This window comes from Solea solea, chromosome 5 (assembly GCF_958295425.1).
Source record: "Solea solea chromosome 5, fSolSol10.1, whole genome shotgun sequence".
Classification (NCBI taxonomy): Eukaryota; Metazoa; Chordata; class Actinopteri; order Pleuronectiformes; family Soleidae; genus Solea; species Solea solea.
In genome coordinates, this window is record NC_081138.1 from 28,739,891 (window position 1) to 28,756,219 (window position 16,329).

At 35.9% G+C, this 16,329-nt stretch overlaps 1 protein-coding gene across 1 annotated transcript; it reads left to right on the top strand.

The window, feature by feature from the left end:
• Nucleotides 1-13,485: 13,485 nt before the first annotated feature.
• On the top strand, nucleotides 13,486-15,964 carry LOC131459092 (BTB/POZ domain-containing protein KCTD12-like). The gene has a single exon (XM_058628519.1). It carries the CDS (start codon nucleotides 13,600-13,602, stop codon nucleotides 14,383-14,385), a length of 786 nt encoding a protein of 261 aa, XP_058484502.1. The 5' UTR covers nucleotides 13,486-13,599; the 3' UTR covers nucleotides 14,386-15,964.
• Nucleotides 15,965-16,329: the final 365 nt, after the last annotated feature.

The window sequence follows — 16,329 nt, forward strand, 5'->3', positions numbered from 1 at the left end:
AACACGTGTCAAAAAAGAGGAAAACAATTTCACAGCAAAAATCCAACAATGCTTTCAAATAATGTCCTCAGGGGGAAAGTGTCTGACGAAAATAAGATCGTTTATTTATTTATTATCATGACTATTTTTTTTTTTTTCATCAGAGAACAACTAAGTTATTTTACTTCCAAGTCTGGATACTTTGAATCCATCTTATGACCACTGGGGGGAGCAGGTGGACTACAACAAGTTTGAATGTGTTGATTTCATGCAAAAAAGAAAATAAAAAGGTAACTTTTACTGTGTTGTTTCGCTTCAATAAGCTTATCCTAGTGTGATTCACTTCTGTGGACTTCAGAAAGATTTAAAGGGTAAGGCCTGGTGTCTCATACACATGCAGGACATAAATGAAATAACTTTCACAAAAGTACTCCTTATATAATAAGTGACAAATATGACCCACAAATTTGATAGCAAAGTCAATTTTACAGTATTCAAATGTCTTCTAGATTTATTTTAGGACCTGAGCTGCCAACGTTTCTTATCATACTCAACTTCTTTCAATCCAATTATCTTCCACTCGACTGTGAGAGAAGTAGTAACCTTTAAGGACTGTGACACAGACATGAGTTTGAGACTGTAAGAGAGAGAGAGGGGGACAGTTTAGGAACTAGAAAATTCTGCGGCAACATTTTGATCGTGTCTGCTTCTTGCTGCCGATTTTGGGTGGATTTAAAGAAGGGGTGTCCATATGAGGGCCAGATTTGATTATGTGAAGATGACTTTTTTGACTGATTTTGGACGACATTTTTTGACTGATTTTGGACGACATACTATACTATGACTTTTTTGAGTGATTTTGGACGACATACTATACTATGACGTTTTTGAGTGATTTTGGACGACATGCTATACTATGACTTTTTTGAGTGATTTTGGACGACATACTATACTATGACTTTTTTGAGTGATTTTGGACGACATGCTATACTATGACTTTTTTGAGTGATTTTGGACGACATGCTATACTATGACTTTTTGAGTGATTTTGGACGACATACTATACTATGACTTTTTTGTCACATTTTGGACGACATGCTATACTATGACTTTTTTGAGTGATTTTGGACGACATGCTATACTATGACTTTTTTGTCACATTTTGGACAACATACTATACTATGACTTTTTTGATTGATTTTGGACGACATACTATACTATGACTTTTTTGAGTGATTTTGGACGACATACTATACTATGACTTTTTTGTCACATTTTGGACGACATACTATACTATGACTTTTTTGTCTGATTTTGGACGACATACTATACTATGACTTTTTTGTCACATTTTGGACGACATACTATACTATGACTTTTTTGAGTGATTTTGGACGACATGCTATACTATGACTTTTTTGAGTGATTTTGGACGACATACTATACTATGACTTTTCTGAGTGATTTTGGACAACATGCTATACTATGACTTTTTTGAGTGATTTTGGACGACATGCTATACTATGACTTTTTTGAGTGATTTTGGACGACATACTTTACTATGACTTTTTTGACTGATTTTGGACGACATGCTATACTATGACTTTTTTGAGTGATTTTGGACGACATGCTATACTATGACTTTTTTGAGTGATTTTGGACGACATGCTATACTATGACTTTTTGAGTGATTTTGGACGACATACTATACTATGACTTTTTTGAGTGATTTTGGACGACATGCTATACTATGACTTTTTTGAGTGATTTTGGACGACATGCTATACTATGACTTTTTTGAGTGATTTTGGACGACATACTATACTATGACTTTTTTGAGTGATTTTGGACGACATGCTATACTATGACTTTTTCGAGTGATTTTGGACGACATGCTATACTATGACTTTTTGAGTGATTTTGGACGACATACTATACTATGACTTTTTTGTCACATTTTGGACGACATGCTATACTATGACTTTTTTGAGTGATTTTGGACGACATGCTATACTATGACTTTTTTGTCACATTTTGGACAACATACTATACTATGACTTTTTTGAGTGATTTTGGACGACATACTATACTATGACTTTTTTGAGTGATTTTGGACGACATACTATACTATGACTTTTTTGTCACATTTTGGACGACATACTATACTATGACTTTTTTGTCTGATTTTGGACGACATACTATACTATGACTTTTTTGTCACATTTTGGACGACATGCTATACTATGACTTTTTTGTCACATTTTGGACGACATTTTTTGACTGATTTTGGACGACATACTATACTATGACTTTTTTGACTGATTTTGGACGACATACTATACTATAACTTTTTTGACTGATTTTAGACGACATACTATACTATGACTTTTTTGTCACATTTTGGACGACATACTATACTATGACTTTTTTGTCACATTTTGGACGACATACTATACTATGACTTTTTTGTCACATTTTGGACGACATACTATACTATGACTTTTTTGTCACATTTTGGACGACATACTATACTATGACTTTTTTGTCTGATTTTGGACGACATACTATACTATGACTTTTTTGACTGATTTTGGACAACATACTATACTATGACTTTTTTGAGTGATTTTGGACAACATACTATACTATGACTTTTTTGAGTGATTTTGGACGACATACTATACTATGACTTTTTTGAGTGATTTTGGACGACATACTATACTATGACTTTTCTGAGTGATTTTGGACAACATGCTATACTATGACTTTTTTGAGTGATTTTGGACGACATGCTATACTATGACTTTTTGAGTGATTTTGGACGACATGCTATACTATGACTTTTTTGAGTGATTTTGGACGACATACTATACTATGACTTTTTTGTCACATTTTGGACGACATACTATACTATGACTTTTTTGTCTGATTTTGGACGACATACTATACTATGACTTTTTTGTCACATTTTGGACGACATACTATACTATGACTTTTTTGTCACATTTTGGACGACATTTTTTGACTGATTTTGGACGACATACTATACTATGACTTTTTTGACTGATTTTGGACGACATACTATACTATAACTTTTTTGACTGATTTTAGACGACATACTATACTATGACTTTTTTGTCACATTTTGGACGACATACTATACTATGACTTTTTTGTCACATTTTGGACGACATACTATACTATGACTTTTTTGTCACATTTTGGACGACATACTATACTATGACTTTTTTGTCACATTTTGGACGACATACTATACTATGACTTTTTTGTCTGATTTTGGACGACATACTATACTATGACTTTTTTGACTGATTTTGGACAACATACTATACTATGACTTTTTTGTCACATTTTGGACAACATACTATACTATGACTTTTTTGAGTGATTTTGGACGACATACTATACTATGAATTTTTTGAGTGATTTTGGACGACATACTATACTATGACTTTTCTGAGTGATTTTGGACAACATGCTATACTATGACTTTTTTGAGTGATTTTGGACGACATGCTATACTATGACTTTTTGAGTGATTTTGGACGACATGCTATACTATGACTTTTTTGAGTGATTTTGGACGACATGCTATACTATGACTTTTTGAGTGATTTTGGACGACATGCTATACTATGACTTTTAAGAGTGATTTTGGACGACATACTATACTATGACTTTTTTGAGTAATTTTGGACGACATACTATACTATGACTTTTTTGTCACATTTTGGACGACATACTATACTATGACTTTTTTGAGTGATTTTGGACGACATACTATACTATGACTTTTTTGTCACATTTTGGACGACATACTATACTATGACTTTTTTGTCACATTTTGGACGACATACTATACTATGACTCTTTTGTCTGATTTTGGACGACATACTATACTATGACTTTTTTGTCACATTGTGGACGACATGCTATACTATGACTTTTTTGTCTGATTTTGGACGACATACTATACTATGACTTTTTTGTCACATTTTGGACGACATACTATACTATGACTTTTTGGACACATTTTGGACGACATACTATACTATGACTTTTTTGTCACATTGTGGACGACATACTATACTATGACTTTTTTGTCACATTTTGGACGACATACTATACTATGACTTTTTTGTCACATTGTGGACGACATACTATACTATGACTTTTTTGTCACATTTTGGACGACATACTATACTATGACTTTTTTGAGTGATTTTGGACGACATGCTATACTATGACTTTTTTGAGTGATTTTGGACAACATACTATACGATGACTTTTCTGAGTGATTTTGGACAACATGCTATACTATGACTTTTTTGTCACATTTTGGACGACATGCTATACTATGACTTTTTTGAGTGATTTTGGACGACATACTTTACTATGACTTTTTTGACTGATTTTGGACGACATGCTATACTATGACTTTTTTGAGTGATTTTGGACGACATACTATACTATGACTTTTTTGTCACATTTTGGACGACATACTATACTAAGCCTTTTTTGTCACATTTTGGACGACATTTTTTGTCTGATTTTGGACGACATACTATACTATGACTTTTTTGACTGATTTTGGACAACATACTATACTATGACTTTTTTGAGTGATTTTGGACAACATACTATACTATGACTTTTTTGAGTGATTTTGGACGACATACTATACTATGACTTTTTTGAGTGATTTTGGACGACATACTATACTATGACTTTTCTGAGTGATTTTGGACAACATGCTATACTATGACTTTTTTGAGTGATTTTGGACGACATGCTATACTATGACTTTTTGAGTGATTTTGGACGACATGCTATACTATGACTTTTTTGAGTGATTTTGGACGACATGCTATACTATGACTTTTTGAGTGATTTTGGACGACATGCTATACTATGACTTTTAAGAGTGATTTTGGACGACATACTATACTATGACTTTTTTGAGTAATTTTGGACGACATACTATACTATGACTTTTTTGTCACATTTTGGACGACATACTATACTATGACTTTTTTGAGTGATTTTGGACGACATACTATACTATGACTTTTTTGTCACATTTTGGACGACATACTATACTATGACTTTTTTGTCACATTTTGGACGACATACTATACTATGACTCTTTTGTCTGATTTTGGACGACATACTATACTATGACTTTTTTGTCACATTGTGGACGACATGCTATACTATGACTTTTTTGTCTGATTTTGGACGACATACTATACTATGACTTTTTTGTCACATTTTGGACGACATACTATACTATGACTTTTTGGACACATTTTGAACGACATACTATACTATGACTTTTTTGTCACATTGTGGACGACATACTATACTATGACTTTTTTGTCACATTTTGGACGACATACTATACTATGACTTTTTTGTCACATTGTGGACGACATACTATACTATGACTTTTTTGTCACATTTTGGACGACATACTATACTATGACTTTTTTGAGTGATTTTGGACGACATGCTATACTATGACTTTTTTGAGTGATTTTGGACAACATACTATACGATGACTTTTCTGAGTGATTTTGGACAACATGCTATACTATGACTTTTTTGTCACATTTTGGACGACATGCTATACTATGACTTTTTTGAGTGATTTTGGACGACATACTTTACTATGACTTTTTTGACTGATTTTGGACGACATGCTATACTATGACTTTTTTGAGTGATTTTGGACGACATACTATACTATGACTTTTTTGTCACATTTTGGACGACATACTATACTAAGCCTTTTTTGTCACATTTTGGACGACATTTTTTGTCTGATTTTGGACGACATACTATACTATGACTTTTTTGTCACATTTTGGACGACATACTATACTATGACTTTTTTGTCACATTTTGGACGACATACTATACTATGACTTTTTTGTCTGATTTTGGATGACATACTATACTATGACTTTTTTGAGTGATTTTGGACAACATGCTATACTATGACTTTTTTGAGTGATTTTGGACGACATACTATACTATGACTTTTCTGAGTGATTTTGGACAACATGCTATACTATGACTTTTTTGTCACATTTTGGACGACATGCTATACTATGACTTTTTTGAGTTATTTTGGACGACATGCTATACTATGACTTTTGAAGTGATTTTGGACGACATACTATACTATGACTTTTTTGAGTGATTTTGGACGACATACTATACTATGACTTTTTTGTCACATTTTGGACGACATACTATACTAAGCCTTTTTTGACACATTTTGGACGACATTTTTTGACTGATTTTGGACGACATACTATACTATGACTTTTTTGACTGATTTTGGACGACATACTATACTATGACTTTTTTGTCACATTTTGGACGACATACTATACTATGACTTTTTTGTCACATTTTGGACGACAAACTATACTATGACTTTTTTGTCACATTTTGGACGACATACTATACTCTGACTTTTTTGTCTGATTTTGGACGACATACTATACTATGACTTTTTGGACACATTTTGTACGACATACTATACTATGACTTTTTTGTCTGATTTTGGACGACATACTATATACTATGACTTTTTTGTCACATTTTGGACGACATACTATACTATGACTTTTTTGAGTGATTTTGGACAACATACTATACTATGACTTTTTTGAGTGATTTTGGACGACATGCTATACTATGACTTTTTTGAGTGATTTTGGACGACATGCTATACTATGACTTTTTTGAGTGATTTTGGACGACATACTATACTATGACTTTTTTGAGTAATTTTGGACGACATACTATACTATGACTTTTTTGAGTGATTTTGGACGACATGCTATACTATGACTTTTTCGAGTGATTTTGGTCGACATACTATACTATGACTTTTTTGTCACATTTTGGACGACATACTATACTATGACCTTTTTGAGTGATTTTGGACGACATGCTATACTATGACTTTTGAAGTGATTTTGGACGACATACTATACTATGACTTTTCTGAGTGATTTTGGACAACATACTATACTATGACTTTTTTGAGTGATTTTGGACGACATGCTATACTATGACTTTTGAAGTGATTTTGGACGACATACTATACTATGACTTTTTTGAGTGATTTTGGACGACATACTATACTATGCCTTTTTTGTCACATTTTGGACGACATACTATACTATGACTTTTTTGACTGATTTTGGACGACATGCTATACTATGACTTTTTTGAGTGATTTTGGACGACATGCTATACTATGACTTTTTTGAGTGATTTTGGACGACATACTATACTATGCCTTTTTTGTCACATTTTGGACGGCATACTATACTATGACTTTTTTGAGTGATTTTGGATGACATGCTATACTATGACTTTTGAAGTGATTTTGGATGACATACTATACTATGACTTTTTTGACTGATTTTGGACGTCATGCTATACTATGACTTTTTTGAGTGATTTTGGACGACATGCTATACTATGACTTTTGAAGTGATTTTGGACGACATGCTATACTATGACTTTTGAAGTGATTTTGGACGACATGCTATACTATGACTTTTTTGTCACATTTTGGACGACATACTATCCTATGCTTTTTTTGTCACATTTTGGACGACATACTATACTATGACTTTTTTGAGTGATTTTGGACGACATGCTATACTATGACTTTTTTGTCACATTTTGGACGACATACTATACTATGACCTTTTTGAGTGATTTAGGACGACATACTATACTATGACTTTTTTGTCACATTTTGGACGACATACTAAACTATGCCTTTTTTGTCACATTTTGGACGACATACGATACTATGACTTTTTTGACTGATTTTGGACGACAGACTATACTATGACTTTTTTGAGTGATTTTGGACGACATGCTATACTATGACTTTTTTGAGTGATTTTGGACGACATACTATACTATGACTTTTTTGTCACATTTTGGACGACATACTATACTATGACTTTTTTGAGTGATTTTGGATGACATGCTATACTATGACTTTTTTGAGTGATTTTGGACGACATACTATACTATGACTTTTGAAGTGATTTTGGATGACATACTATACTATGACTTTTTTGACTGATTTTGGACGACATACTATACTATGACTTTTTTGTCACATTTTGGACGACATACTATACTATGACTTTTTTGAGTGATTTTGGACGACATGCTATACTATGACTTTTTTGTCACATTTTGGACGACATACTATACTATGACCTTTTTGAGTGATTTAGGACGACATACTATACTATGACTTTTTTGTCACATTTTGGACGACATACTAAACTATGCCTTTTTTGTCACATTTTGGACGACATACGATACTATGACTTTTTTGACTGATTTTGGACGACAGACTATACTATGACTTTTTTGAGTGATTTTGGACGACATGCTATACTATGACTTTTTTGAGTGATTTTGGACGACATACTATACTATGACTTTTTTGTCACATTTTGGACGACATACTATACTATGACTTTTTTGAGTGATTTTGGATGACATGCTATACTATGACTTTTTTGAGTGATTTTGGACGACATACTATACTATGACTTTTGAAGTGATTTTGGATGACATACTATACTATGACTTTTTTGACTGATTTTGGACGACATACTATACTATGACTTTTTTGTCACATTTTGGACGACATACTATACTATGACTTTTTTGTCACATTTTGGACGACATACTATACTATGACTTTTTTGAGTGATTTTGGACGACATACTATACTATGACTTTTTTTGTCATATTTTGGACAACATACTATACTATGACTTTTTTGTCACATTTTGGACGACATACTATACTATGACTTTTTTGACTGATTTTGGACGACATACTATACTATAATTTTTTGACTGATTTTGGACGACATACTATACTATAATTTTTTGAGTGATTTTGGACAACATGCTATACTATGACTTTTTTTGTCACATTTTGGACGACATGCTATACTATGACTTTTTTGAGTGATTTTGGACGACATGCTATACTATGACTTTTGAAGTGATTTTGGACGACATACTATATACTATGACTTTTTTGAGTGATTTTGGACGACATACTGTACTATGACTTTTTTGTCTGATTTTGGACGACATGCTATACTATGACTTTTTGAAGTGATTTTGGACGACATGCTATACTATGACTTTTTTGAGTGATTTTGGACGACATACTATAGTATGACTTTTTTCCGACGACATACTATACTATGACTTATTTGAGTGATTTTGAACGACATACTATACTATGACTTTTTTTCTAAACAACGACAGAGCTGCACTGAACAGGACTAGAACACACAATCTCTGGGTTAGCTGCCCAGTGTCTTACCCATTAGGCCATTGAGGAATAACTTTTTTGACAGACACGTTTTTGTCACATTTTGGACGACATGCTATACTATGACTTTTTTGAGTGATTTTGGACGACATGCTATACTATGACTTTTTTGAGTGATTTTGGACGACATGCTATACTATGACTTTTTTGACTGATTTTGGATGACATACTATACTATGACTTTGTTGAGTGATTTTGGACGACATGCTATTCTATGACTTTTTTGAGTGATTTTGGACGACATGTTTTACTATGACTTTTTTGAGTGATTTTGGACGACATACTAAACTACGCCCCTGGAACCTTTTAAAACTTGAAGCATTTAGCCAAAGTGGTATTTTGGTGGAATGAGAGAGAGAGGGACTCACAAGCCCCTCCCCCGCTCCCTGTCCCTGAAACGCTTAGAAAAGTCATAGTGCGTGATCCCCGATAAAACTGCTAATTTTGACTTAGGATTTGTGGGGGGTTTCTCAAAATTGTGCAACTAGTTACCCGACAAACCTTTGGCAGAAGAGGAATAAGTAGAAACGGAATAAACGCGAGGGAGTTCTCACTAGAATGCCTTGCAGGAGCAGGCACTTATTAGAAAGAAAAGAGAGAGTTAATCGTTTATTACTCAAATTACAGCAAAATACATGTTTTCCAGTGTTAATTATGTGGAGAAAAAAAGCTCAAAACTCAAATTTAATACATTAGTACCTCTACTTAAACCAGTGGGAACAAATATACATAGAATAGGAAAAAATATTTGAGTTTTTCAGATGATTTATTGTCTAAATTTTGAAAGTAATGTGTTTTTTCTACCCTCTAATAAATAATACGATATTAAATTATTTAAAAAAATAAAAACTCATGGTATAGCAAAATTTCCATTATAAAAGTTGCATACAATGTGTCTCGTAAATGTAAATGTATTTTAAAGTCATGTCAATGAACAGTTACACTTAACAAAAAACAACCTGCTGCTATCTTTACTGTCCACTAGATGTCACACTAACACAACAACATTAAATGTCTTCATTGTAAAACCAGTGATGACAAGCCCACAGTGGACATGTGTGTGCAGTGTGTGACAGCTAAATCCATGATCTGATCTCATGTTTCACTTATAACATACTTCATAATATTTCACAATAAAAGTCTGATGTATTTAAAGGAAGCACAATTTTAGAGCAGTTTTATTCTAGAAACTGGAACAGAAATTGGTATCTCTTTCATATATATATACAGATATACCACTGGAACTGTGGGGAATAATTTCCACTGCCTGTTTGCTGTCGACAACGTGCAGCTCAGTGACAGGCACGGCTCATCAGCGCGATACGCGTTTATCAGGCTGCTGCAATCAGTTAACATGTGTCTAAATGAAGAGCGTGACGTTTCTGCGATGCAGTTGCACTAATCACACGTCCAGTGTGGAGCCTGCTTTAACCAATTTTTCCGCTTCCAGTTGGAAAAAACATCACAAGGACATGATGTTACTGCACAACCACTCGAGAATCATTATAGAGGCCACACTGGGGTGCAAAGACAAAGAAAGACAAGAAGTCATGGTTTGGTTTTGATGGTAAGATTAGGTATGACTAACCCTAAGATCATCTAACCACGGCTGATGCAACAGGGCAACCAAGACAGACAAGAGAACAGCGGCTTATAGTTCACAGTAAAAAAAACAACAAAAAGAAGGGATATCTAGAGCTGCACCTCACGATTATGTTCATAACCAAACAATTAATCAAGTAATCATTTGGTCCATAAAGTCTCAGAAAATGTAGAAAAATATTGATCAGTGTTTGTCAAACCTGGAAAGGATGACGTTCTCAAATGTCTTGTTTTTGTCCACAAATGAAAATGATTCACTTTTAATGATTTATTTGTTATGTGGAGCAAATAAACCAGGATATACAATAACACCATGGTCACACACCTCCCGAAAGATTCTTCATTTCAGAGTGGCAACAAGTTGAATTTGCACTTTTGCTTTAGAACGTCAACATAAGATAGTAGGAGGGGGCTCCATTTCGCCCCAACAGGTCCCATTTCTCTGGGGCCCCCAAAGTCTCTTGACACACCCCTGCACTTTTTTTATTCACTTCCCAACTGTTGGTCAAATGTGTTATTACTGTACGTTATTATTCTGCCCTGACATTATTTGTATGCTTTGTCCTTCATCTGACAATAGGATCTGTAAAGCAATACTATCAGACCTGAGTGAGGGAGCGCTTGTGTGTATACAGTGGCACTACAGCTTTAAGTCTGCTTAGTTTGAACTTTTTCATTGTATTGCAGGGTTTTAACCTTAAACAAGTTTTATGACTTTAAAAAATTAAAAAAATGACAAATGTACTCAAATTCAAGGACCCAAATGTGCTGACACAGTTTAAGATGGGAGGGCAACTTTCAAGAGCCTTGAAATAAATTTTCAAACTTTAAAAGATTTCAAGGACCCATGGGAGGGCCTGTTCTTATTCTACATTACAAATTATATCATATTCTTACGTTACTGTGCGAGGAAATCAAACAAGCAAACAGTGAAATCTCTGCAGGATTTATTCCATCATAAGAGGGTCTCAAACAAGCACATTTTCACCACAACGCCACCCTAACAAGTCTTGATTACTCCCCCGTATCATTATGAGTCCTTTCTGCAAGCAGCAGCAGCAGCTGTGTCTCTAAATGTTTACGCTGCCTCCAACCTCGTTTGTTTCTGAGCAGATGGATGCAGATGGGTCTTTATCAGCAGCCTCATCAACATCTGACACTCTGTGTGTGAATCAAGTGAAATTTCAACGTCTGCGATAACAGACCACTTACAATCTTTGGGCTGGGGTATAACGAGCAGTTATGTCAGCGGCGTGTGAAGTAAAATACGAGCACGGGCGACACTGGCTCTGCTATTACGCGGAAATGGAAGCCTCTTTTCAATGATCACCATTGTTGGTTTGTCACGTGGACATAACTTTGTCAGTTTTCCATTTCTTTTATTTTGGGGACGTAGACGACACAAACCCAAGAGCGAGTCACGACAAAGAGCACAGTTTGAAGAGTTTAGGGGCCAAAACTGACAAAAACCAGCGCACTATATATCAATATCAGATGCAATTCTGAGATCAGAGCTGAAGATTTTAATATTGTCCAGACGCTGTTTTTATGAACACATAACATTGAAAAGGAATGGAATTATACAGTCAATCACCTCAAGCATCTTTTTTGTTTTTGCAATAATGTTCCCTAAAAACCAAACCGCACCAAAAAATGTCGATTGTTGTTTCCCCCAAACATCAAAATAATGATTTTCTCAGATGTCTTGTTTTGTCCCCAAACCAAAATTATACAGTTTTTAATGGTTTCCTTTGTTTCATGGAGAAAAGAAACCAGAAAATATTCACATTTAAGAAGCTGAAACATCAGAGAACCTTATTTGAATTATTAAAGGAAATACTCAAAGTGATTAATCAATTGGTCGGTAGGTAGGTAGAGGTAGTTAAGTAGGTAGATAGGTAAGTAGGTAGGTAGGTAGGTAGGTAGATAGAGGGCTGCAACTAACGATTATTTTCATAATTGATTAATCTGTCGATTATTTTCTCGATCAATCGAGTAATCGTTTGGTCCATAAAATGCTGAAAAATATTGATCAGTGTTTGTCAAACCTGGAAATGCCTTGTTTTTGGTCATCGACCAAAATAATTCAGTTTTTAATGATTTATTTGTTATACGGAGCAAAGAAACCAGAACATACTAGAAGCTGGAACAATCAGAAATCTTGTTTTAATAATGAAAAAGCTTCAAACCGATTCATCGATTATCAAAATAGCTAACGATTAATTTAGTAATCGATTAATAAAAGATTAATCAAGTAATTGTTTCAACTCTAGTAGATAGCCAGACAGACAGACACATATATAGATAGATAACTATAAATATAAAGAGGGAAACAATATGATTACAGAAAGTCCTTGAAGGCAACATGTCGTTCTCTCTGAGCTTCCCACTGAACAGTTAAAGCCTCTGTCGTCTTCTTCTTCTTCCTCATCTTCTTCCTCCTCCCTCTCAGTATAAACATTGGAGCTCAGAGAGGAAACTCTCCATCTGTCCATCCTTGTTAGGACACACAAGCAGAGATAGACACTCAGTAGAAACACAAAGGACAAGTATTAACTAAAACCAGAACACGGACAGAAAGGAAGGGAGATGGCACAAACTTTCCCGGAGATAGTGGAGCTGAACGTGGGCGGACAGGTGTACGTGACCAGGCTGGAAACTCTCACCGCGGTCCCCAACTCTCTGTTGTGGACCAAGTTCAGCCGCGGCTCCCCGGGAGAGCTGGCCAAAGACAGCCAGGGCCGCTTCTTCATCGACCGGGACGGCTTTCTCTTCCGCTACATCCTGGATTATTTGCGGGACTCGGAGCTCTTTCTGCCCGAGTTTTTCAAGGAGAAGAGGAGGCTGCGGAAAGAAGCGGACTTCTACCAGCTGCCGGGGCTGTTGCGGTGCCTGGCCGCCGCCGATGACGGCTCAGCCGCGGAGGAGGAGGACAGCGCGGAGTCGGAGGCTGTGGAGCTCAGCAGCCCGGTCACCTCCGCCTCCTCCTCCGACAGGACCCCGCGCTCCCCCGGCGCCGACTCGGGCTACATCACCGTCGGGTACAGAGGCAGCTACACCATCGGCAGGGACATCCAGGCGGACGCTAAATTCCGCAGGGTCGCCAGAATAACCGTGTGCAGTAAGATTTCTCTGGCTAAAGAGGTGTTCGGGGAGTCCCTGAACGAGAGCCGGGACCCGGACCGGCCTCCGGACAAGTACACATCCAGGTACTACCTCAAGTACAACTTTCTGGAGCAGGCGTTTGACCGACTGGCCGAAACTGGCTTCCACATGGTGGCATGCAACTCCACCGGGACCTGCTCGTACGGCAGCAGTGACCCGGGGGAAGACAAACTGTGGACCAGCTACACCGAGTATGTTTTCTTCCGATGAACGGACTGAACTCTGCCCTTAGTCTGGCTTCAGGATGGCACCGTTTGTGTTGGTTGGTGGTGTTTTAGAGCAGTTGTATTACTGCATATTCTTCTGGATTAAATTATCCATTCATTATTAATATTTTTTTCCCACTAAATGCCACTTCAACCACAGACTTTATATGAGACTTTAACAAACATTGGGGACCACTCTCAGACACTGTAGTTCCTGCATTCATTAAAGGGATAGTTCAGTTTTTGTTTTAAGTGTAGGCCAATCAGTGTTGCCAGCTCTGGGAAAAGTATTAGTTTTGTTTGTGGACACTCAGAGCTATACATACGACATGTTATCTCGTGTGGAAGCTTATTGTCATGGGAAAGTATAACTAGAAGCAACGCTCCCCGACTTTAGCAGTGAAACTCGCTGTGTTGTGTCCGGAAAACCACACGAGATGACATTGTTTCCACAACAGAGAGTTGATGGTGTTAGTTCTGTTTAAAATACAGTGACTTGCGGCTGGCGCTCCCATTGCGTCACAAGATGTAGAAAAATTTGGTGTGAACACAGCATTAGGACCCATCATTCAAGAAAGATTGGAAAGATTGGTAAATTGACCTTAGGTGTGAGTGTGGATGATTGTTTGTGATGGACTGGCAAACTGTCCGTTGAGTGTTGGTAGAAGATGGATGGATGATCAATGATGTCACAACCTCTGTCATGTTAATTTGCCTCGCAGAAAACTACTACTATTGGACAAAGTTGCGATAATTATAATTATAATAATAAACTTCATTATCATTGATTCCAGGAGTAACTGGACAACATGGCTGTCAGCAGGGACAGAAAGGAAATCATGTTTTTAGCAACTCAACAAAGAAGTTAAATCGGTGCTGCAGTACCTCATATTACCACACGTCAAAAAACCCAAAACTGAACTATTACTTTTTTGTATTCTTGATCTCTTCGTACATATAGCATTCACAAGGATTCTGTGGAAGAAAAACAAAATGCTACTTGTTCTTATCAAAACGTATCACAAATTTAAATTAGTTGAAGAAAATGTGCATTTGTTTTCCCATCCCCTGACAACCCAGTGGGTGGAGTTCCGTTAAGAGTAGGAATCACCACAGAGATTGAAAGTGCAACTCGACATAAATAAAAAGTGCTATTTGTTGCTGATACATGGTTCTGTTTTGATCTCTTCATGTAGTAACCATTGCCTCTTGCACTAAGTTGAGTAATGTTGTGGTTTCCCTCCTCTCGTCTGCCGTTTCCGCCATTTTTTCCCAGTGCAGTTAAAAATGTTTCTTCATACTTTATTCTGTCTCCGTCTCTTTTGCACTCATTCACATTTACCATTATTATTGAACCTCCATCAACTGTAAGAAGTAACATTTAAATCTTTATACTTTAAATTTTCTTTCAATAAATCTTCCAAATTCCTTGGTTTTTTTTGGCGATTTTCTCTATGATTTTCCTGAATTTTGTTCTTCCCTCTTTATTTCATCCTAGATTTTTTTACACTCTTTATAATTACTGTATGTTCCAATGCTGTGATGATGCGTAGGATTCAATAAAGGTACCTCTCTCATCATGACTCATGACGTTTTATGTGTCGGGTGTGAAATACCAAGGTTTTTTTTTTTATTGCTGTCATTATTATTAATATATTACCTCGGACCGTGGTTCTCAAACTGTGGTACGTGTAAACACCAGTGGTACGCGAGCTTCCTCTGGTGGTACTTGGAGGAAAATAAGAAATACTACTGTATATACCAGGGTATGTGATTGGAGTGGAGCTGAGGGATTTGAGACAAATAACAAAACATTATAGTGAATTAACTAATCTATAATTTCACTATACCAGTGTGTAAAGTATATGTGAGGCAATAATGTTTACTTTGAGAACTCAGTATTTTCTCAGTGGTACCTGGTATAAAATGTTTGAGAACCACTGCCCCG